Genomic DNA, 24,020 nt, shown 5'->3' on the forward strand with positions numbered 1-24,020 from the left:
ATTTAGCTGCAGGTATTTCTTTCTTCTCTCTGTACACCTTAGTAAATCCTGTTGCTGTTTAGACTGGCAAGACTTTTCTACAATGTCATATTGTGTGTACACAGTCTGCCAGCAAAATCTGGTCTGATTCTTTTGTTTATCTGCATGCAAACTGTCTGAATGACTGCAGGCTTCTATAAGCTGCAATGCAAAATATTTGAGAATCATAAAAATTATAACTTGATAATTCTTGCCACATATGGAGAAAGAAAGAAAAAGAAAACCCACACAGATGCTTAATTATCTTAATGAGGTTATCCCAAAGGCTTTTGCACAACCTCAGGCTTGTTAAAAAAAAAAAAAAAAGATTCCATACAACTGAAATTCATTCAGCACCACAGTTCTACACAGAGGCTAAAAAGCCTTAATACATACAGTAACACCTTGGTAGTAGAGTAAGCATAGAAGGTTAGGAAGGTGAAGGATGGAGTCCTGTTGTGGCACATGTCCAGGCCTATCTCGGTTTTAATCTTTACATATATAAGGGGAGAAAGCCCCAGACGTGGTAGCCCTGTTGCTTATCTGAAAGTAAATGAGTTTGCTGACTTCAGATATAGAAAGCAATAAGATTTTAACTTCCATATATAAGTTTTGTTTCCACAAGTAAACAAACACAACATATTCTTGTACTTAATGCACATATCTATTTATCCATGCATCTATTTTTTTTACTATTAAAATCTCAAAGTACAAAATACCCACCATATGACAAGCCAAATCTAAAATCTAAACACACTCAGAAATTATCCTAGAAATCATCCTAAATAATTACCCTTATTATTCAGTCCAATTAGATTCTCATTCGATTATGCCTAGTCCCAACGTTGAAGATCTGTTGACATAATCCATACCCCCCACCAATTTCTTTCTATTGTTATTCTCTATAGCAGAAGGTAAGTTGGTTTTAAACATTTTGGTGAAAAACCAACACTTTCAGCAAGGACCTGCTATTGTCTCTTGACCAAGAGCAGCAGCTCCTTCTTCTCCTGCCCCCCTCAATAGCCAATGACCATACTGTGGGAGAAATCCCATCAGCTGGTGGGAGGGGGAAAGCCTGCAATGAAAACGACCATAGGACATGGCAATTCCTCTACTTCCCACCCTCCAAGGGTGGGAGAAAGTAAAACTGCCACCACCCATCATTGCCTAGTAATTGGGGGTGGTGGTTGCTGGCTAGGGTAAAAAAAACCATCAGCGGTGAGCAGGAAGGAGCCACTGGGGGCCTAGTTCAGAGTTGTACATGCAGTACGGTACACACATGTAGAACTATGCATGTGTCTCTTTAAAATATAAGCAGAAGCCTAATTTTTTCCCCTAGCTACTAGTTGTGATAGTCTAGATCGGGGTACCCAAGCCCTGGCCTGGGGGCCATTTGCGGACCTCGGGGACTCCCTATCTGGCACATGGGGAGCCCCCAGTCTCCAATGAGCCTCTAGTCCTTCAGAGACTGGCAGGAGACCATGCTGAGTCGATGCAACTGCTTTCAGCGTGAGGGCGACTGTTTGACCAATCGTGTGAGCTGTGGATGACGGCTCCCTCCACTGCTTGGTGTTTCATGTCTGTGATGCAGCAGCGGCAGCGAAGGAAAGGCCAGTCTTGCTTTGTGCAAGGTCTTTTAAAGGCCTTGGGCTACTGCAAGACCTTCATTCATTCATATAAGTTCCATTTCTAATATATTCATTTATGTAAATGTATTCAAATTTGAAATGTAAATTATTTCTTTTTTTTCCTGGCCCCTGACACAGTGTCAAAGAGATAAGATATGGCACTCCTGCCAAAAAGTTTGGACACCCCTGGTAGGTATATGCTACCTCCCAGTTCACAAACACTGAATACTAATTTCAGGGGAACAATAGTGGGAAAGGGGACTGTTTTCATTTCTTGCTTGAGGATTGCCCAGCGATAGCTGGTTGACCATTCTGGGAAAGAGGATGCTGGGCCAGATACTTTGGGCCTAATCCAGAAGGACCTTTCTTACAACTACTATGTTCACTACTGCTGAATTTTCAGGACGTACCTTTTATGCCTACTCCATACACATATTTCGTTTTAGCACTAATACCAAATAATAAAGAGAGAACTGGCGCTATATGTGCCTAGATCTTGTTTGCATCACAATGTACGGTTCTACAGCAATTCACCTGCCTCAGCCTGGCTCAGCATTTCTTCCCATTGCCTATGCCATTCTTTGTAGCAACATACTTTAACGATGGTGACACTGTCATAGCATCTGATTACACTGATTCAGAGACATTTTCAGTGGGGAGGGGCACAGAGCCGAATTGCATAACAAGCCACTTCTGCCCAACGTTGCATATGTGCAACAGGGATCAACTGTGTACACCTGCAGGTTGGGCAGAAATGGGTTAAAAGAGCTCCAGTTTGCTTGTGAGGCATGACAAACATTGAGCGCAGGCAGCGCCCTACCAGGCAAGATGGAAAGAAAAAAATAATAAAAATAAATAATAATAATACAGGTATTTATATACATTTATATTTATATAACTTTATATATATATATATATATATATATATATATATATATATATATATATATATATATAAAGGTATATTTATATACCTTTCTTGGTCTTTATTCAAGACGGTTTACATAGGCAGGCTATTTAAATCCCTGTAGGGATTTTTACAATTGAAAGAAGGTTCTATCTTCCAAGAACCACAACATTCAGATGTTTCTTTCTGATCTGGTCGCAACATTCTGGCCTCCATCCTCCCACGCTCAGAGCAGATGGAATTGCTCGGCTTCAGCTTGTCAGCTGCTTCAAGGTCGCACGGTGCCGGTGGCCTCGAACTGGCGACCTGCGGATGTTATCTTCAGGCAAACGGAGGCTCTACCCTCTAGACCAGACCTCCTGTCCATCCGCAATGGTGGAAAAGTATCAGTTAAAAGAATGTGAGTGTAGAAGAAAAGCATTTTGTGGACTCTGACACAACATTATCAAAGTCTACAGAAGAAAACAGATGTGATTATAACATATATACACAGCTTCCATATAGCGGCCTCTTCGGTAGCTGCTCCAGATGAAAACTATTTTCTGCTCATCAATTCGGCCCCCTCATATGCTTCCCCTCCATGCCGCCGCCACTCATTTCTCATGGAAGCTCGCAGGCAACAGTGTGAAGATAAATTACACATGAATGCTAATTTGCATGACATGCTGGTAAGTCACAAAAGTAGTTTGCTGTGTCAAAAAAGCCACTACATGGAGATAGTTTCAACCAGCCTTCCTGGGACACCTGATTGCACAAGGCAGTCCCAAGCAGGTAATGGACTGACAATGTTCTCACCAGCCCGTGTAAGTGAATAACTGAGCGATAGGTTTACAAAGTAATGAATACAAGATGTCTGATTAGTACAATTACTAAACATTTAATTTAGCAGCAAATAAAGTAACACAGAACAGACACTGGCTGATTGTTCAAGTTAGACAGGACAAGTGCAGAGGCAAAGACAAGTGTGCAATGGAAGAGCAGGAAATAATTCATTTGGAAATAAAAGGAAGAAGGTTAGGGTACCTTAGAAAAACCTATTCTAGGTTTTGACAGGGGTTTCAAGGAAAGGAGCTAGAAAAGTCATATAAGAAAAGTCCTTGGAAAAATATCAACACTTGGTTTTGCTTATGTAGCTATATAACATTAGTTTGAAGTTTAGGACATATAAAAGAGACAGCTGTATTTACAATGTTTTAAAATGCAACTTTCATAAATTATATTTTCAATTTTAAAAAACACTTAATGATTTCATATTATTCATTAATCAGCACTAGAAGTACCATCTGAGATCTTGAAAGGAGATTTTTTTTCCATCACTGACCCACCAGAGGCTTCGTAAGGCCCCTCTCTTACTGAGAAGAACTAAAAGCTGCAAGCCGCCTAAGACTACACACTGTCTACCTGACTGACAAGATGCTTTCCCACTCAACAAAAACATCTGGTGATACCTGGCTCTGTTGCTAGGTAGCACAGGAACTTCTGAACAGCAGCAGCAGTTGACCAGCCATAGCACACCCTTTCATTGGTCATCTTTACTTTCTAAAACAAACTTCACATTTCTTGTGTATTAAGTTTATTGTCAGCTACCTTGAAGTCCTGTTGTTAGGAAGAAGGGCACGGTATAAATATTTTAAATAAATAAACAGAAATATTTACTTATGGATTTGTTTCCTGGTTATTTCCACCACTTATGAACATAATGAACATATTTTATTCCTACAGAGTGGGGTGGTGGAGGAAGCATACAATGTACAAAAGTAGTCGCGACTACCAACTACCCAGCCTTCCTTACCAATTGACCTAGGTTTACGTGTAAGGACATGTGAAATTGCTATAAAAAATTTAACACACCATTTTCAACAAAAAGTTCACAAAGTGGTTTGCATAACAAAAGAAAAGAAAAGATGGTTCCTGTCCCAAAGGGCTCACAATCTGAAAACAAATACGAAAGAGACACCGGTAAACAGCCAGTGGGAAAGATGCTATGGTGGGCTGAACAGGGGTAATTGTTAGGTATAAGAGAACCACCGCTTAAGAGGTGACACTAAGGGCACAATCCTGAGTGCACCTTGGGCTGGCACAAGTCTCTTGCGTTGGCCCAGGAGGGTTGCAAACGTCCCTTAAAGTAAGTATACCCTCTAGAACTAGAATGGTGGGACATTCTCATTGGGGAAAGTGGGAATCAATAAGAAATTCCAGTGATTCCTTTGGAATGGTCTGCCTGTGAACAAGAGGAAGAGCTTGTACCTGTCTATTTCTTCCAAAGAATGACAAGATTTCTTTACTCTGGCAGGCATTTAATTTGATAGAGTTATAGTAGTTCTTGGTTATTTTTATTATGATTGTTTGCTGTGTGTTTTACTACAGTACTTTATTTCTTTTATAAAATTACACTGTATGCTGCTTTGAACTTTGGAAAAGTGGTATATGAATATTTTCAACCAATCACGCCTACGTTGTCATAAAATAGGTTCCAACTTTTTGGGCACAGCTACTGGTACATTTTCCACTGAAATATGCAATGAAAAGGGAACAATAGCAGAACTATTTGCACTGCTTCACCGTGCTGATACTTTATCCAAGAACAGTCAGTGTGCCCTCTGCAGGCCCACAGGAAACTATGCAACTCTGGCCCAAATCCTAACCAACTTTCCAGCACTGGCATAGTTGTGCCAATGGGACATGTGCTGCATCCTGCAGTTAGGTGGAAGTCACAGAGCCTCCTCAAAGTAAAGGGATGTCTGTTCCCTTACCTCAGAGCTGCTTTGCCCTTATGTCAGTGCTGGAAAGTGGGTTAAGATTGTGCCCTCTTGGGTTCCCACTATACATTTCAACTATATGTATATATTCCCACTATAAGTATATATTCCCACTATACATTTCAGTGATTCTTTAGAATAGTACTGATGCTTACGTCTACACAGAACTGGATATAATTGGGCTGCATACAAATGAGGACTGCTAATAACAGGCACTATGCTTGCTCCTATCTTCTGGGACTGTATCATTTCCCTATAGATCAGTGGTCGCCAAACTTGCGACTACTCTGCTGCGCTAAACTGGCCACTGTTCAAACTAGCATTTACCGTTCTGCCACATGGCTCACAAGAAGCTCCTCCATCTTCATTGTGTGATACCCTGGACAGTTGTGTCTGTAGCCCACTGTCCCAGCCCAGCAGGTGTTGTGCCTGGATTTCCAGGTAGACGCGACTATCTGGATAGTCACGTGACAACAATGGAAAGGCTTCTTGTGAGCAACACAGTGGAATGGTAAGCACTGCTCACATGGGGCAGGAATACATCTGCTGCGTAGGATCTGGCCCATGGGCTGTGGTTTGGTGAGCGCTGCCATAGATGCTTGTACATGATAGAGATTGGTTCTGAGATTTGCCCATTCAATGCCTTCAGGACCCTTGGGCATGAATATTATCAGCCCACAGATCGGAATTTCAATACTTCTATAATTCAATCTGATCACAGAATCCCGATCCATGCTTTCTCTCTCTTAAGGTGTATGAATTTAATGTTAAAGTTATGTTTTATTAACAGGCCAGGTGTTCATCAGGTTTATATAGTTCTAGGATAATTTATGGGGTGTGTTTTTGTGCAAAGATTGGTGCTTCATTCACCATTTTAAAATCCTCTAGTATACAGTGGATTATAAGAAAATGGTTAAGACACCAGAGTCAGTATTTCAGCACGTTCATATGTGAGTTATTTTAGAACTCTTGGGCGAATGCCATCTGGTGTGGTTGGATGGTCACTCCTTGTATCAGTGAATTTGCTCCAAAAAATCTTCTATGGACACTTCAACATGCGACTTTTCTTCCAATTCATCACCCATTCAAGTGTTGGCCTCTCTCCAATAGCCTCTTTTATGCAGACAGATGCAAAGAACTCATTTATCCTGTCATCCATGAGTGCTCCCCTTACACACTGGTAGTCCAAGAGCCCCGTGGTTTCTTTGGCAGCTCCCTTATATATTTGAAAAAACAAAATTGTGGTTTTATATCTTTATCCAGCTGCTCCTCAAAATCCTTTGTGTGTGCGTTTCCCTAATTTGACTGAGACATTCACTTTTAAAGAATGGTCTTCGCCCTTTACTAGTGTCTTCTGTTTGTTATGTATACATAATACCTTTAGGGTAGTTTAATATTACTGTTTTACATGTACTACCTAACCCTATTCATTCCTGCATGGTGCCATTTTCCAGTGGCTGTTTGCTGGTGCCTCCCTTGTGTGTGTGTGCTTAATACTGTAAGCCCCTTAACTATTTCTTATTCCTTTTGATATATAGACCACTTTGAGAACTTTTTCATGATGAAAAGAAAATATTTCTAACAACTACATGTTTGTTATTTTCCTCATTGGCAATATTCCCACTGTCTTACCTCTACAAGCAGCGGCTGTGGGCCATTGCATATGACCTCTGAGGGCCTCAGAAGACCCTTCAGAGGCAAGGGGAACCCAGAGGGAGCACAGTGGGTGTTGGGGGCCACAGCCCCCCCTTGCCTCTAGAGGAAGTGTGGGGGGTGCAGATACCTGAAACCACCGATACAGGATCTGTGGATATAGACCCTCCCTGTATGTATATGACTTCTAGACAGAGCTCTTGAATGGAACTGGTACATACATTGGGAACTTACGGCCCAATCCTGTGGACCGCTTGTAGTGACATAACACATGCACAGTGATGGCTGCTGCAGCGTGCAATGGTGGGGTTCTGACAGCAAAGGCGCAGGAAAGAAGTAGGAATCAGGGTGAGACAGGTCACAGTGGAGCCAGGGGTCCCTAGATCCCAAACCCCCATTCCAAGACAGACACACCCCACAGCAACAGAGCTGGCACAGATCTGAAGAGTCCCATCAGGGAGCATGTGGAGGCCAGGAAGGTAAGTATTTCTCCTCCTACCCCTCTTGACCAGCCTTGTCCACAGACAAGGATGCAGCAGACGTTGCAGTGGCAGCCCTACATCCTGTGCCATCACAGACAAGATTAGGCCATTCAGGTATAGGCAAGTTACGGCCAACAGTCTGAGGCTAAGAGGCAAAGAAGGAAGGCCCATAGCCAGGGAGACAGACCAGGGACAGACAGCACTTGCTCCCAGTGTGGAAGGGATTGTTACTCTCGAATTGGCCTTTTCAGCCACACTAGACGCTGTTCCAGAGCCACCTTTCTGAGCGCGATACCATAGTCTTTCGAGACTGAAGGTTGCCAACAACATGGGATACCAAGGAAGAATATTCAATGTCTCCGATCTGAGCAGTAAACAAACACTGGGCCACATCATATAAACACAAACAGGTTCAATGTAGACATACAAGTAAAATGGGAAACAAGACGCCATCTTTAAGATTAACCAATAAGTGAAACAAACATTTTTTTCAGTTTCCCTCAAAGTAGATCTGCCCTTGTGTTGAGTGATCTGTGAGTCTTGAAAAGCACCAGTATACAGTATTGGCAACCTTCAGTCTCGAAAGACTATGGTATCGCGCTCTGAAAGGTGGTTCTGGCACAGCGTCTAGTGTGGCTGAAAAGGCCAATCTGGGAGTGACAATCCCTTCCACACCGGGAGCAAGTGCAGTCTGTCCCTGGTCTGTCTCCCTGGCTATGGGCCTTCCTTCTTTGCCTCTTTGCCTCAGACTGTTGGCCAAGTGTCTCTTCAAACTGGGAAAGGCCATGCTGCACAGCCTGCCTCCAAGCGGGCCGCTCAGAGGCCAGGGTTTCCCACTTGTTGAGGTCCATCCCTAAGGCCTTCAGATCCCTCTTGCAGATGTCCTTGTATCGCAGCTGTGGTTTACCTGTAGGGCGCTTTCCTTGCACGAGTTCTCCATAGAGGAGATCCTTTGGGATCCGGCCATCATCCATTCTCACGACATGACCAAGCCAACGCAGGCGTCTCTGTTTCAGCAGTAAATACATGCTGGGGATTCCAGCACGTTCCAGGACTGTGTTGTTTGGAACTTTGTCCTGCCAGGCGATGCCGAGGATGCGTCGGAGGCAGCGCATGTGGAAAGCGCTCAGTTTCCTCTCCTGTTGTGAGCGGAGAGTCCATGACTCGCTGCAGTACAGAAGTGTACTCAGGACGCAAGCTCTGTAGACCTGGATCTTGGTATGTTCCGTCAGCTTCTTGTTGGACCAGACTCTCTTTGTGAGTCTGGAAAACGTGGTAGCTGCTTTACCGATGCGCTTGTTTAGCTCGGTATCGAGAGAATGAGTGTCGGAGATCGTTGAGCCAAGGTACACAAAGTCATGGACAACCTCCAGTTCATGCTCAGAGATTGTAATGCAGGGAGGTGAGTCCACATCCTGAACCATGACCTGTGTTTTCTTCAGGCTGATTGTCAGTCCAAAATCTTGGCAGGCCTTGCTAAAACGATCCATGAGCTGCTGGAGATCTTTGGCAGAGTGGGTAGTGACAGCTGCATCGTCGGCAAAGAGGAAGTCACGCAGACATTTCAGCTGGACTTTGGATTTTGCTCTCAGTCTGGAGAGGTTGAAGAGCTTTCCGTCTGATCTGGTCCGGAGATAGATGCCTTCTGTTGCAGTTCCAAAGGCCTGCTTCAGCAGGACAGCGAAGAAAATCCCAAACAAGGTTGGTGCAAGAACACAGCCCTGCTTCACTCCGCTTCGGATGTCAAAAGGGTCTGATGTGGAGCCATCGAAGACAACAGTGCCCTTCATGTCCTTGTGGAAAGATCTGATGATGCTGAGGAGCCTGGGTGGACATCCAATCTTGGGGAGAATCTTGAAGAGGCCGTCTCTGCTGACCAGGTCGAAAGCCTTTGTGAGATCTATGAAGGCTATAAAGAGTGGCTGTCGTTGTTCCCTGCATTTCTCCTGCAGTTGTCTAAGGGAGAATACCATATCAGTGGTGGACCTGTTGGCTCGGAATCCACACTGCGATTCTGGATAGACGCTCTCTGCAAGTACCTGGAGCCTCTTTAGTACAACTCGGGCAAACAGCTTTCCTACAACGCTAAGGAGAGAGATGCCGCGGTAGTTGTTGCAGTCACCCCTGTCACCTTTGTTCTTGTACAGCGTGATGATGTTTGCATCCCTCATGTCTTGAGGTACTCCACCTTCTCTCCAGCAGAGACAGAGGATTTCATGCAGCTCAGTGACGATGATCTCTTTGCAGCATTTTAGGACTTCAGCAGGGATGCTGTCTTTTCCAGGTGCCTTGCCAAAGGCAAGGGAGTCCAGGGCCACGTGAAGTTCTTCTAGGGTTGGTTCACTGTCAAGCTCTTCCAGCACAGGCAGGCACTCAATGTTGTTCAGTGCTTCTTCGGTGACTACATTTTCTCTGGAATATAGCTCAGAGTAGTGCTGCACCCAGCGTTCCATCTGCTGCGCCCGATCCTGGATGACCTCGCCTGTGGCAGACTTCAGAGGGGCAATTTTCTTCTGTGTTGGACCTAGGGCCTGCTTGATACCATCATACATCCCCTTGATGTTGCCCGTGTCAGCTGCTATCTGTATCTCGGAACAGAGCTGGAGCCAGTAGTCGTTAGCACATCTCCTGGCAGTCTGTTGGACTTTGCTGCGAGCAGTTCGGAGGACCTGCAGGTTGCGCTCACTGGGACAGGCTTTGTATGCTGCTTGAGCTCTCCTCTTTTCCTCAATGACTGGTGTCAACTCCTCAGAGTGGGCTTCAAACCAGTCTGCCGCCTTGTTGGTCTTTTTGCCGAATATGGACAAGGCGGTGTTGTAAACGGTATTCTTGAAATGTTCCCATCTGTTGGATGCGTTTGCGTCGGCCGGGCCTGGAAGAGATTCCTCAAGCGCTTGTGCAAATTCCTCCACTTTTCTCTGATCCCGGGTCTTGCTGGTATCAATGCGAGGTCTTCCTTCCTTTTTCGTGTGATACAGTTGCTTTGTTTGCAGTTTCACTCTGCTGCACACCAGGGAGTGGTCAGTGTCGCAGGCAGCACCATGATAACTGCGTGTGATCTTGATGCTGGGAAGGCTGGAGCATCTGGTGAGGATCAGGTCGAGCTGGTGCCAGTGCTTTGATCTTGGGTGTCTCCAAGAGACTCTATGTTGGGGCTTTGTGTTGAAGAACGTGTTGCTGACACAGAGACCGTGATGACAGCAAAACTCTAGCAGGCGTTGGCCATTTTCGTTCATCCTCCCAGTGCCAAACTGACCTAAGCAAGTGGGCCATGAACTGTTATCAGCACCAACTCTAGCATTGAAATCGCCGAGGATGAACAATGGCTCTTTTACAGGGATTTTCTTGACAGTGGTGGCCAGGTCATCATAGAATTTGTCTTTGGCTTCTGCTGGAGACGACAGAGTCGGTGCATAAGCACTGATGAGAGTGATAGGTCCTGCTGATGACTGGAGCTGCAGGGACAAAATTCTTTCACTTCCCACAGTAGGTGGGATGATGGATTTCAGCAGGGTATTTCTGACCGCAAAGCCAACGCCATGTTCCCTGGTTTCGTTTGGTGGTTTTCCCTGCCAGAAAAATGAGAAATTTCTCTCCTTGACAGATCCGGAATCTGGCAGCCTAGTCTCTTGAAGGGCGACGATGTCCATCTGCAGTCTGCTCAGCTCCATGTCGATGACAGCTGTTTTGCGTGCATCGTCTATTTCTTGCAGGTCATCAGAGAAGCCAGGTGTCATTGTCCTAACGTTCCAGGTGCCCAGCTTTAGGGCAGTAGTTTTCTGTTTTCTGTTGCATGGTGCAGAGTTGTCGATCCGCTTGTCGGTTTTCACCCTAAACCCCACGCACCCCATGAGGTTAACGGACCGTGGCGAGGCAACACCTTACTGGCTGGGGACTGCCCAGCTTAAGGCGGGCGGTAGCTGCCCAATGAGATGCAATGATCTCTCCCACCGTCGGAAGCAGCCCCTGGCGTCATGCTCTACGCCAATCGAGCAAAGACTTATAACCGGTAAACTGCTGCTTCCCGTGTTGTGCCGACGCCGTATGGCGAAGTTGGAGTGTCCTCTCCAGTGCGCGAAGCCTGGGTAAAGAAGGTATGGAGGATAGGCTGTTACCCATGCAGCAAATCCCCCCTCTCCACGTCGCTGGAATGGTCCAATGGAAAGGCAGAAGCCAATACGGTTGGTTCCAGCGGCGTCGCAGGAGTTGCCAGAACGTGACTGTGTTCAGCCATGAACTGCCTAAGGGACACCGGCTCCTGATTTTGCCTCGAGGTTGACTCCTGAAGCCTTTTCCAGAACTGGATGTAGCCACAAGGCAGTGGAGGTTTGAGGTCAGAGTTTCCTTCTCTTAGATGAGCTGACTTCCTAGGCTGACGAGTCCCATCTACCCGGTCAGCACCAGTATTGTACTACATAATCTGCTGCCTTGTTTGCCATGTGATACATGTAGAAGGAAACCCAAGCAGTAACAGACAGGGTAAAGGGAGTGTGTGTTATGCACCTGAGTTTGCAAACAATGCAGAGGCTGCCAAAAGAACTTGGAGAAAAAAGATCCTCAAATGGAGCGTCATAAAGATTGCAACCTTGATCAAAATACGCCTGCACTCATTGCAGTTAAGTAAATTCTCTGGTGGTAACATTTGCAGCAGCATTTCCAGAAAAAAAAAAAAAAACTCTCTTAAGCAGTAGTTCTCTCAGGATAAACAGGTGGAACTTAGAAGACTGTAGACACATGAAGAGACATGCACTTCTAAACGAAAGCTGTTCATTTTGTACTTCAAGATTTAGGATGTTGATAATTTTTCTGACCCGGATATTAATCTCCATATTGAAAAATTAATAAGTGGAAAGCTGCTGACTATAGGATACAAGGCAGAAATTATGGTACACTGTGAAAGATTGTTATTACCAGCATTTCAAAATATAAAACTTCATATGTACTGTTCATGTGTGTGGATTATCTATGAAAGGATTCTCTAGAACATGCAATGAGGTCCATCTGAAAGCATAAGCCCAAATGCTGACACAACAACACTTCCAACAGAGTTGAAAAGTGACAACGGCATTTCATTGGGTTGAATTTTTCTACTCACTTCCAGCGCCTAACTCCACCCTTTGCCCTCCCCCAGCCCCTACAAAAATCACTCACCTGGGTTAATGGTAATAAATCTGTTATCTGGTGGGTATTCATCTGGAAATTCTGTGGTTGATGCTGCCTCTGGCTTCCTTGAAATGGTTTCGGTATATTGTTCATTTGTGAATGCTGGTGGCACTTGGGTGGAAGGAACTGTTTTGGACTGAGTGTCTGTTTCTGTTACTCCTTCTCCTCTGGGAGTCCTACTTGTGGGGAAAATGTTTTGGCTTTGCTCTTGATCAGTTATAGTTTTAATCCCTCCCTCCTCCATAGTCCTGTTAGGAGCAATTGTAGTGTTTGTAGCGTCAGTGTTATTCTGGACTTCAGCAGCCTCTGCCACATCACTTTTTTCTTTTTTTTCCGAATCCTTTTCTCTCTCGTCTTCGTGCTCTCTTTCACCATCCTCGCTTTCGCTTTTCTCATCCTTTTCGCTCTCCTCTGCTCCTTCGTTATCTTTTGTGAGAGTGGAATCACTGTCTGATCCCGGAGATGCTAAAGGCTCAGTGGTAGCAACAACTGGCCTTGCTGATTGTTTAGTGGTCGAAGCAGCCGTGGGGAGGCGAGTTGGCCAAACAGTACTAGGAAAAGACGAAATGCCACTACTGCTAAACCCAAGGCCTGCAAGTAAGGTGCTGGTGACCACTGAGGCCACCGTCGCTTGACTCCCACTAGAGGAAGGCCCCATGCCAGTGGCCATGGACACAAAGGAAAAAGGAAGGCCTGAGGAAGTCCAAGTAGAAGATCCAGAACTGATGGGAGCCATGTCAGCTGAAGGTGCAGGAGAAGCTGTAGGCTTGAAGAAATCACCAGGGGGAACAAGAGAAGAAAACACAGCAGAGAGAGCGTCAGTAGAGGTACCTGACATGCTACCTCGGCTCTTTTTTCCTTTTGTTTTCTTTTTCTTTCCAAACTTTCCATTCTGCCCATTACTCTGTTTAAATAAGACAAGTATATTTAAACAATTGTGGTTAAATCTAGCTGGTTAATAACACAAAGACAAGATAAAACAATACCAAAGGCAAAAAATCAGCTATATTATATTTGAGAGAGACCTTTCTGTCTCCAAAACACTGCCAAAGTTCTAGCTTTTTACTTTAAATCTGAAAGATCAATTAGGTTATAGCAATGAACTTCACAGATTCTAGCATTATTAAATGTAACAATTTACAAAACGGCCTACTTTTATTCAGGCACAATCAAGCCAATGTTAAGTTTTTTTTTAAAATCCCATTGATTTCAATGGGAGAGTTAAGCAGCACATGCACAAATCTCTCTTACTGAAAATCAATGGGGCTTAGAAACACTTATTTGTGTGTGCCTGCGCACGTGTTTTGCGCCAAACATTAACAAGTTTCAATCATGGTGTGCTGTTTTTGGTATCTTTGGGAGATTACTATCCGAGTTTCATTTGCTAGGATGTTTTCACTCAGCTCTTAATTAATTGGATAACAAATGAAGCAAAGAATTGCATCACACATTTGGTCTGCAGTGCTATACACAATTTTCTGGGACTCGACCCCATTAAATGCAATGGTACTTCTGAGTAAACATGCCTAAGATTGCGATGTTGTGTAACATGATTTGTTAAATTATGTCCTTAAAAGATTTCTCCATCAAATAAGAGAAAAATTGCAAATCTACACTTGCTACAATCTGTTCACCCATTAGGTCTTAACGCAGTGCTTCTTAAAGGGGGTTGCTTTGAGAACGGAGGTAAGTCTTGATGCGAGTGGGGTGGTGTCAACACAATTGGAATGATCATGCTGTGGCCAGGGACACAGGGGTTTGTTTTTTACTTACCCTGTCCACAGCAATGTCCGGGGGTGTGTGGGGAGCCCTGCGGAGCCCTCTGCAGGGTTCCCCACGCCCCAAAACATTTTAAAAATATGATAGCAACCCACTTCCAGTTTTGCGATCTTGTGTTCATTCCATTTTTTGTGTTACATAGGTAGGATGGAAAATCCTGAAGATGTGGCTTGATGGAAACCACATAGAATGTTGTGAGGGACAGCAGAAGCTGCCATTTCATTCATGGTACACAAGATCAATGCTCACATTATACACTTGGAGAGAGTTACACTGACCATAACTGGGGGAGGAAAGATTTTGATAAAGAAAAGGGGGAGATTTATGCAACATACAGTTCCTTTACAGGCTCCTATCCCAACAAAAAGGCACCCTGAAAGCTTTAGGATGCTTGCTTTATGTTATTAATCCCATGAAATGTGAGAAGGAATTTTGAAAATCTGTCTCAGTGGTGTTCAGAATGTTTTGCTGCTGACTGTGGTCCTTCACAAGGGATTGGGTAGCATTTTGCAGTTCGCAAACCAGAAATAAAACAGTGACAGTATGTTCTCACCACATCAATTCAGTCTACAGTTTTGCTAAATATTTTATAATGTTGTTCGGTGCCAAACAGAGAAGTTTAGTTTACAATGAATGCTCCTGGGAAACTGACATTAATTACTTATTTACAAAAGGTAAACATGTCATCATAGCCCAGGATTATATGAAGGCTTTCTGAGTTAACCAGTGTTAAAAGGCATCTCAAAATACTGTTGGAATCTCTAGATTAAAATTAGGATTTATTGTTTTGGAATTCACTACATTATGCTGCCACCTGCTGGGGAAGACATTGCCACAGCTTAACAAATGCTTTTATTCCAATAACTTATTTTCCACAACTTACCACTCCTGTTTTTACTATTCTGGTCCCCTCGAAAATTCGAGTTGTGTTAGCTGGGGAACAAAAAAGAAGAATGTTTAAGTGGATTATAAAACTTCAAAAATTACTTCCTAAATGCTACTTTAGAATGGAAGATAATAAATTTTTTTTAAAAGATCACAGAGGTACAATTAAAATATGCAAATGGAGGAATAAGGAAAATATAAATAAGCTGATTTCTATGGATGAGGGTTTCCTAAGCATTGTTCCACTCTCTTTCCAGAGGCAGAGTTCTCACTGATTGTACTCTGTTTTTAGCACAATATCCACAAGATATAGGCTGCAAACCTAACCTCACTTTCCTGGGAGTAAGTCCCATTGAACACAATAGGACTTACTTCTGAGTAGACCTGGTTAGGACTGTGCCCTTAGTCTCACAATTCAACTCCTCTTTTTATCTCCTACCATCTGTTTATCCTATTCCCTGCCACCTTCCTACCTCTAGGGTGTCAGATGTCACCATCTGGAATGTACAGGTGATCACACGTTCTTGTCAGCACAAATTACAGGCATTAAATAAATACAAAATGGTCTCTGACGACCTAGACTGGTGTTCTATAGGGGCAACAAGTGTCTATTTCTGGAAGTAAAACTAAGATTGGGTAACTACTCTCGAGATAGTTGTCCCACTTCAGACTGCTGTTACCAGTAGAAACATTGTAAGTATTACAACATAGGTACAGTGGATCCTGGGATTGCAGCCCATTATGAAGCAGTATACCTGTGACATTCAGAAAACAAACACTTTGGAGGGAAAACAATATTGGGAAATTCTCCATTCTAGGAGGACTATATTATTCAGCTGTCCCTACCACTTGCTCAGCCTATCACTTGCAGTCACTTGCATAGCCTGACCACCCCACTTAGACCCCCTGCTCACCACACTTAAGGCCAAATCCTATCCACCTTTCCAGCCCTGGTGTAGTCATGCCAATGGGGTGTGCACTGCATCTTGTGGTGGGAGGGTAGCTATGGAGGCCTCCACAAGGTAAGGGAAGATTTGCTTGCTTGCCTTGGGGCGGCATTGCAGCTGCACCAGCACTGGAAAATAGGGTAGTATTGGGCCCTTAGACATCCTGGTCACCACTGTTAGACTCCTGGTCAACAGACCTATAAACAGGTATATTCCAGAAATTGCCAGTTATATAAAACAGAATTACATGGCCCTCTTGTAACACTTTTGAAACAATGCAATAGCATTAATAGTCTTCTCATGTAATGAAACCAGAGTAAGAGATCATGAGGACTAGACCACTGTATTAAAAGAACTGCAGTAAATGCCAATGGCCTTTGCTTTGAAACAGTTATCTGTTCTTCAGTATTATAGTGCCATTTATTATGTCAAACCTATCATATTACTTAGACAAATTGGAGTTTGTATATGACAGACAAATATTGAACAAGCAATTAATGTCTACTAAAAAAAGATTAGCCATAGAAAGAACAAGTTTGAAAGACTTGCTTACCCAGCATTTTGCACTCAAAAGTTGCTTTGTGCCAAATAAGTCTCACAAGGTGGCAGTAGAAACATTTTGAAGAGTTATTGGACAGGATCCAACAATTTCCCTGTGCACACCCCAGGGTTTCAAGCGCATGCACTCAATCCTTGCCAAGTTCCACTTTCAACTGCAGCTTTTCACATTACATTAGTGCAGGAACAGCTCTGGTCACATACGGAGATTTGGACACCCTGACTTGGACGATTTATCTGTGGGTTTCAGCATCTACTGGGGAATGGAACCCCCACAGATGCCGAGGTATGATTCTACTCCTCTTAGAAAACTTTAGGTGCTTTATACTTTGTTATTTATATACATTTCTATTTATAGAAATACATATACACACACACACACACACACACACACACACACACAGAGTACATGTATGTATGAGTAAATAAAAATAATAAAGCACCTGTAATATGCTGAATCCTCAGTAATGAAGTTTGATTATTTAGCTGAGAACATTTATCATTCCACCTATTAGTGAACACTGGAATGAACATGCAGATGTACTGAATGAAAAGGCAGGCCCCAGAGATGACTGGAGAGTACTCCATACTGAGAGAGAACCCAAGTGTGCAGAAAAGCAGTCTCTCTCTCTCTCTCCCCCTCCCTCCCTGCTAAAACACATAAACCAATGTTGGCATAAGAGAATGGGATGTAGAGACAAACCTATAGCCAGTCAGGGCTCAATTCCTTTCCTCCTTGCCCAAAGGAAAAAGACTCAAACTTGACAGTTTGCTAATCTGTGAATCACATTAGCCAAACTTTCTCATGTAAAGTATGTTTCTACTAACCTCATATGTTCATAACTGGACAGAAGAATATCTCCTAAAAACCACATGGTCTGCCACAAAAAACCACATGGTCCGCCATAACTGTTTACCTGCATATTTTCATTAGTAGAGGGAATGTTACAAGAGAAAATGAAAATCCCATGGTTTTACCTTGAAAGAGCATTGTCTGGCTAAAATCACTGCGCATATCATTTCGGCAAACTGCTTGAACTCTGAACAGATAAAGGATGTCAGGTGAGACATGGCTAATGATGGCTTTCTGTTTAAAAAAAATAGATATTATTCAGTTTTATCCCTCCCAACAGGATTCTGAATGATCAGTCAGCAAAACATAAAGAATACATTTTCTACAAGAGGCATATTTAGAAAGAATAACTCATGTCTTAGATGTGGGTTTGGATTAAGGAACGGTGCCAAACAACATATAGAAGTGGAAAAATTCCACTGAGTATATGTAGTAGCAATTTGGTCAGGAATTACCTATAGTCTTTCTCAGCATGCTTTGTTGCATATAAGGAAAAAAACCTGTGGCTGATAGTCAGGACCCTAAACTGTGAAAATTCACACTGGCATTTTGTTTTCAACAGGGAGTCAACAGCATGTATGAAATATTGATATATGAGGTATAAGCTGTTCCCACCAAGTTTTAGGAATGACTTGATGAACTGAACCTTGCTTGACACTCTCCAGATTTTTATCTTTTGCTTTGTTGTCAATAAGACTGTCTTTCTTTGCCTTGAGGTAAAAATGCTTTTGTAATCATTTGTTCAAGAAGACAAATGATAAAATCAACATACTTCTATTCAAATTTCAGATTTCTATTCACAGTAGTGGAGGGAAGGTTAGTTCTCTCTTTGTATTCCAGGCATTTGTGGATCCTAAGAATTGTTCTATCCACTTGTCTTTGCTGGCCAGCGAAGGCAGAGATGCCGCCCTCCGATTTCCAATATTTCTTCCATAGGGAAGAGAGGTACTAGTTTCAAAAAGAGCACCCAGAAGGTGCAGGAAATGATACACATGGAGTAGCAGATGAAATACTCAGGAAAAAAATCACTTGGTCTGGCATCCTCTTGGCCACAGACTGGTGCTGGCTAGAAACCATGGCTCCTAAGTGCCAATTACCACAGCATCCGTAATGGCTAAGCAATCAATTCTAAAATAACAAAAATGAATGGAAATTGTGCAACAGCCATTCTCAGGAGAGAGTTCTTTGAGTTTGTGATCATATCTTTTTCCAGATTAATGCAGCATGTTCTTACTACTAATTAAAAGAAAATCTCCCTTAAGAGTGTGAAATATCAACAAATTTGAGTTTATAATACATCCTAACCTTGGATGCCTTTCAGAAGATTGCGTTCTGATTTCATGCAGCACATCACTCCCTAATGTGACCCAGATAACAACTTCTAGTGGGGGGGGGGAATTGAAAATATAAATGAAAATTAAGTAAAAGAACCTCAATCTAACGGAGAATAAGAGATGTATTATTCTATAACTGATTGAATGGTACCCAAGGAGTGTGTATTTGCAAAGAAGGAGAAAAGATAACTGTCATTAGAAATTTCACTCATTCCAGCTGCATTTTTATGTGCATATACAATTACTGATTTCATTATTCCAGAAGCTTGCTTTGATTAACAATAAACTGAGCCTTTTCAAAATGGAATATGTCACTGTGATTCTATACACATGGAATTTTAAAGACTTGTACAGTTGTCACTTGCCTCTGCTTGGGCAGCAACTGGAATGCCAAGTAGATCCTATCTTAAGTGCTAGATTGATATTCCAATCCACATTCAGACTGCCTTGCATCTAGTTTTTGCATGAAGTCCACGACTTCTTTACAAAGCCACATATTCCACAGCACAGATAGTTCTGAAAGCTAAATTCTGTAAACCTGCAATGGTTGTGCTAACATTGAGATTCTCGAGAATATTTTCCATGTCTTACTTACAGCACAAAGTTTGAACTTCATTTAGTATTTTTCAGGATTAGGCATTTGGCATAAATTAACAGGTAGGACACCACTTAAAACCTGACCCTCCATCACACTAAAATAGTTCTCAAACTGATGAGTTTTCAGTGCATTATAAGGTGAAGAATCTGCCTAACCATTCCTTCTACTCTTGTAAAACCAGAGACGAAGAATTAGACGTTTTCATGTTGTGAAATGGCATGTAGATACCAAGTAACACCTTCTGTATTTAAACAGAATTAAGTAGAAATAATAATAGCTTAAGGCCCAAATGCTTCACACCCCTACCTTCTACTGAGGAAAGACAGAGTAAGGCTATCTTAACACTAATGGCAATTTCTGATGCTGTAGTTTTACCAGGTCCTTGTCACTGTCCTTGGTGAAGGTCTTCTCCTTTTCCTCTTCATTTTTAGTCCAGCTGTAGGATACCATATAGTTCATAATGGGAGGGTGATAGATAATCTCTGGTTGGTTCCAGGTCACCAGCAAGGCTGTTCTGTTAACTGGTTGCACTTTCATATTTACAGGAGGTGTACTGCAAACTAAACAGAAAGGAGAAAAAGGTGTGACATTCTGCTAAGGCAGCGGTTCCCAAACTGCTGCAATCACAATGCCTTGTTGCAGTGCTGCAATCCCCAGATCTCCCAGGTGCAGTCATCTTGAACTGCACAGGACCATGTGATTCAGATGATGGTACCTGGGAGAGCCGAAAAGAGACTGCTAGGTACATTCTGGGGTGCTCCATAAGAATGCAGCACTTAGTTTGGGAACCACTTTGCTAAGGTATAGGGAGAAAACAAAAGCATCAGCTAAATAGCTAGACGTCATCTTCCATCAAATCTGCTCAAACACACCTACATAAAATTACTTCACTGCAACTGCTATGGCAGTTATTACTATAACTACTTCTACTTTTCTTTCTATTTTATTTTCTTTATAAATTTTTAACAATGAAGGTAAGCCCATGCTGAACCAGGCCAACATATCACCATCATTTATTGAAGCTGCTTTACATCCGAGTCAGGCCACTGGTCCATCTGGGTCAGTATTGTGTACACTGTTGGGGAATGGCTCTTCAGTGGTTTAAGAAAGCCGTCTTTCCCAGGCATGCTTGGTGATACTGGTAATTAAACCTGGAACCTTTTGCAAGCAAAATATGCGCTCCACCACTACATTGCTATGGATACTTCCCTTTACCAACACCACAACCACTAAAGTTCAGGACCCAAGGAATATAGCAGTGTATCCCCACACACAGACAGACACACACAAACACATGGAAGAAATGAGTTACAGAGAGCGAGGCCTGTGAAATTTGTTGCATTGGTTGACTTAAAAGTATTGGTTACTTGGAAGTCAACAATACTAACCTTCTGTGAACATAAAATAGTCAATTTAACAGTAAACATACAAAAGGCAAACCATCCCTCAAAAGAACATAACTACCATAAAACCCACAACCAAGTTATTCAAAAATTATTTGCTGTCTTAATGAAACTGTAAACTGCTTGTGCTCAGAAAGTAATGGACTATGAGGAAGCTGAGAATTTCAAATATGGATTTATTACATTTTTATCCTACTTTTTCCTCTGAGAAACACAGAGCAGCGTACACAGTCCTTTCCCCACGTTTTCTTCCTCATCGCAACCCTGGGAGGTAGGTTAGGCTGAAAGAGTATGATTGGCCCAGGATAATTCAGTAAGCACCATAGTTGTGTGCAGATTGGAATGCGGGTCATTCTGATCTATGATTGACACACTAACCAATACCCCATACTAGCTCTAAGTAAGCATTTGAGGCTGCAATCATCAAATAAATCATGTGAAGCAGCAAGCTCAGTGTGACCCTGCAGGACTACTAAAGAGAAGTTTGAGAACGGCTGCTGGTGCATGCTCTTTTTGATATCCATTCCTGGGTACATCCAAGGTTTTGTGGTGAAGTGTCTAAAATGTGTAATTCAATTACATAAGCATATCCTTGTTGTAGTTCCTGAGAAAGATTACAGTAAAGACAAAAGTTGACTGCCATGTTGCTAATCTACAGTATCTCTCTTTTAACCCATGCATTTCTTTACCTTCTCAATCTACCTTTTCAAGGAACATCTGCTCCCATGACAGATAGGCAGTGATCAGTTAAGGCAGTGATTTTCAACCAGTGTGGCACACTGATGAATGATCTGAAGGTGTGCCACGGGCGCTTGAGGAGGGCCATGTATGAGTAGGGCCACTGGGGGATGTGAGCCTCCCAGCAGTGCGGTGTGCCTCGTTAATTGTTAAAATGATGGTATGTATGCCTTGACAATTTTAGCACCTTATCAGTGTGCTGTGAGATGAAAAAGGTTGAAAATGACTGAGTTAAGAAATAATATGAACAGAATGGTACTAGCTTAGGGCCCAATCCTATCCAATTTTCCAGTGCTAGTGCAGCCATGCCAATGGGGCATGCACTGCATCCTGTGATGGGGAGGCAGTCACAGAGGCCTCCTTAAGGTATGGGAACATTTGCTCCCTTACTCTGAGGCTGCTTTGCGACTGCACCAGTGCTGGAAAATTGGATAGGATTGGGCCCTTAGTCATATAACTGGAGTTTCCATTTACAATCCAAATCTAATACGTTAAATGAAAACATTAATAAACAATAATAAAGAATTTCCCCTTGAAACCTAAATTACATTACAAGGTCTGAAAATCCATGCAGCAATACCAATGATTTCTGATAATGGAGAAGGAACTCAAGACAAAGATTATAAGGAAGTACCTCTAGCAGGATGGAAAAAGCAGAGGTCAAGTTTACGCATATTCCAGCTGCTATTAAAATAACTACCTACATGAGAAGACAGCAAGGGAACATATCTTGTATGCACAATAAGAACTCTGCCCATCTACAAAGGCTGAATGAATTTTTTCCATTAAGTAACTGAAGCATAAAGGTATTAAGAGAGAACACTAGATGGCACTGATAGGCAACTGATAAAGTAAAGTACTGTGCTTCTCCTTAAAGACAGCTGGTTATTTTTAAGCCTTGGAAACCATGATTCACAAACATCACATCAGGGCAGGTTCTCACTTTTGCCAATTTTTGCCAAGGGGACATCAGGCAGTGGAATGCATTTGCTGACAGCGTGGTTCAAGGCTTCACAAACCACACTTCCACATGCACACATTGCACTTCACATGTTCAAACCCACACTAAACTGGCAATCCTTGCGACAGCTGTTTGAGATAAGACACTAGTCATAGCCCAACACTGCAGTCAGGGTGCTGAAACGGAAAGAATAGTGACTTACTTAAGGCCTATGGTGCAATCCTAACCACGTCAACTTAGAAGTAAGTCCCAGTGTCATCAATAGAAACAGTGATTCCTAAACGGTGAACTGTGGATCCCTGGAGAGCCATGGAAACCAGCCAGGGGAGTCGCATAGTCCTTGCAAAAAACCTGCTACCCTATACAATGTACAGGATTGTAGCCCTAATGGGGAGACACGGCTAATGGCTCAGTAGGTCAAAGGAGCTGCCAGTCATAAACGTTTGGCAACCACTGTATAGAATGTACTTGTTCATTAGTGCAGTGGTTCGCAAAATTTCAAGTGCCACGACCCACCTCATCCTCCATTGTAGGTCCAATCCAATGCTCCCTGTAGTGCCACAATGCCTTAATTGGAGAGTTGTGCCTGGCTCACAACCCACTCTATTGGCCTCTGTGGGCACCAGAATACCATGCAGAAGTGACCAGAAGCGACTTCCGGTCAAACTGGAAGTTGCATCTGCAAACTGGAAGCCGGTTGCCACCATGGGGCATTCTGGGGCCTGCAGAGGCCAACAGAGTGGTAGCCATGAGCCTGGCGCAACCCGGACATAGCCTCCTGGGCCTCCCGAGAAGGCATTGAAGCACTACAGGAAGCATCATGATGGGTCCAACGCACTTTGGGTCATGACCCACCGCACACAACCCACAGTTTGGGAAGTGCTGAATTAGTGCGCTTAGGATTGCAACTTTAGCAAGCTTGTTGCTGAGGAGAGACTTGAACCAGAGAGTGCCCGGCGCACACTTCAAGTCACTCCACTACATTAACTCGGTAACTTATGTAACTGTAGTGCTATGTAATTTCAACCATTATCTTGTCTTATCCTGTTTCTTGTTTCAAGCTGATGCAGAACAACCTCAAATTTCCATCAGCAATCTCAAGAGTAGGCATAAGACAGTTTGGGTTGCATGGCCAAAGACCTCTCCAGTCAGGCAAGATGAATGGTAATCCCAACTTGATGGGTGTCTGGTTTGAGCACATAATATGAAACTGTCTCCCCTTCACTGAAGACACTTCAAACCTTTCTAAGGAAAAAAACACGTTACTGGGACATGTTCCATCACTATCTCAATGTTTCATTTTTACCTGACCCCATCACAGACATATTAAAATTAATTGTCTGAGTAAATTACC

General features: G+C 43.0%; 1 protein-coding gene across 3 annotated transcripts in view; it reads right to left on the bottom strand.

The window, feature by feature from the left end:
- Positions 1-24,020, bottom strand: part of PTPRG (protein tyrosine phosphatase receptor type G) — a 659,913-nt gene that overhangs the window by 100,913 nt on the left and 534,980 nt on the right. For 2 of the 3 annotated variants that reach the window (XM_066613930.1, XM_066613929.1), the window contains exons 9-12: positions 19,940-20,124; positions 17,758-17,866; positions 15,273-15,322; positions 12,599-13,514 (exon numbers count right to left, since the gene is read on the bottom strand). In XM_066613930.1, the coding sequence (XP_066470027.1) occupies positions 12,599-13,514; positions 15,273-15,322; positions 17,758-17,866; positions 19,940-20,124 (1,260 nt within the window). The remainder of the gene's footprint in view (positions 1-12,598; positions 13,515-15,272; positions 15,323-17,757; positions 17,867-19,939; positions 20,125-24,020) is intronic. The other variant, XM_066613931.1, reaches the window with a different exon arrangement.

The sequence above is a fragment of the Tiliqua scincoides genome, chromosome 2 (assembly GCF_035046505.1).
Source record: "Tiliqua scincoides isolate rTilSci1 chromosome 2, rTilSci1.hap2, whole genome shotgun sequence".
Lineage (NCBI taxonomy): Eukaryota > Metazoa > Chordata > Lepidosauria > Squamata > Scincidae > Tiliqua > Tiliqua scincoides.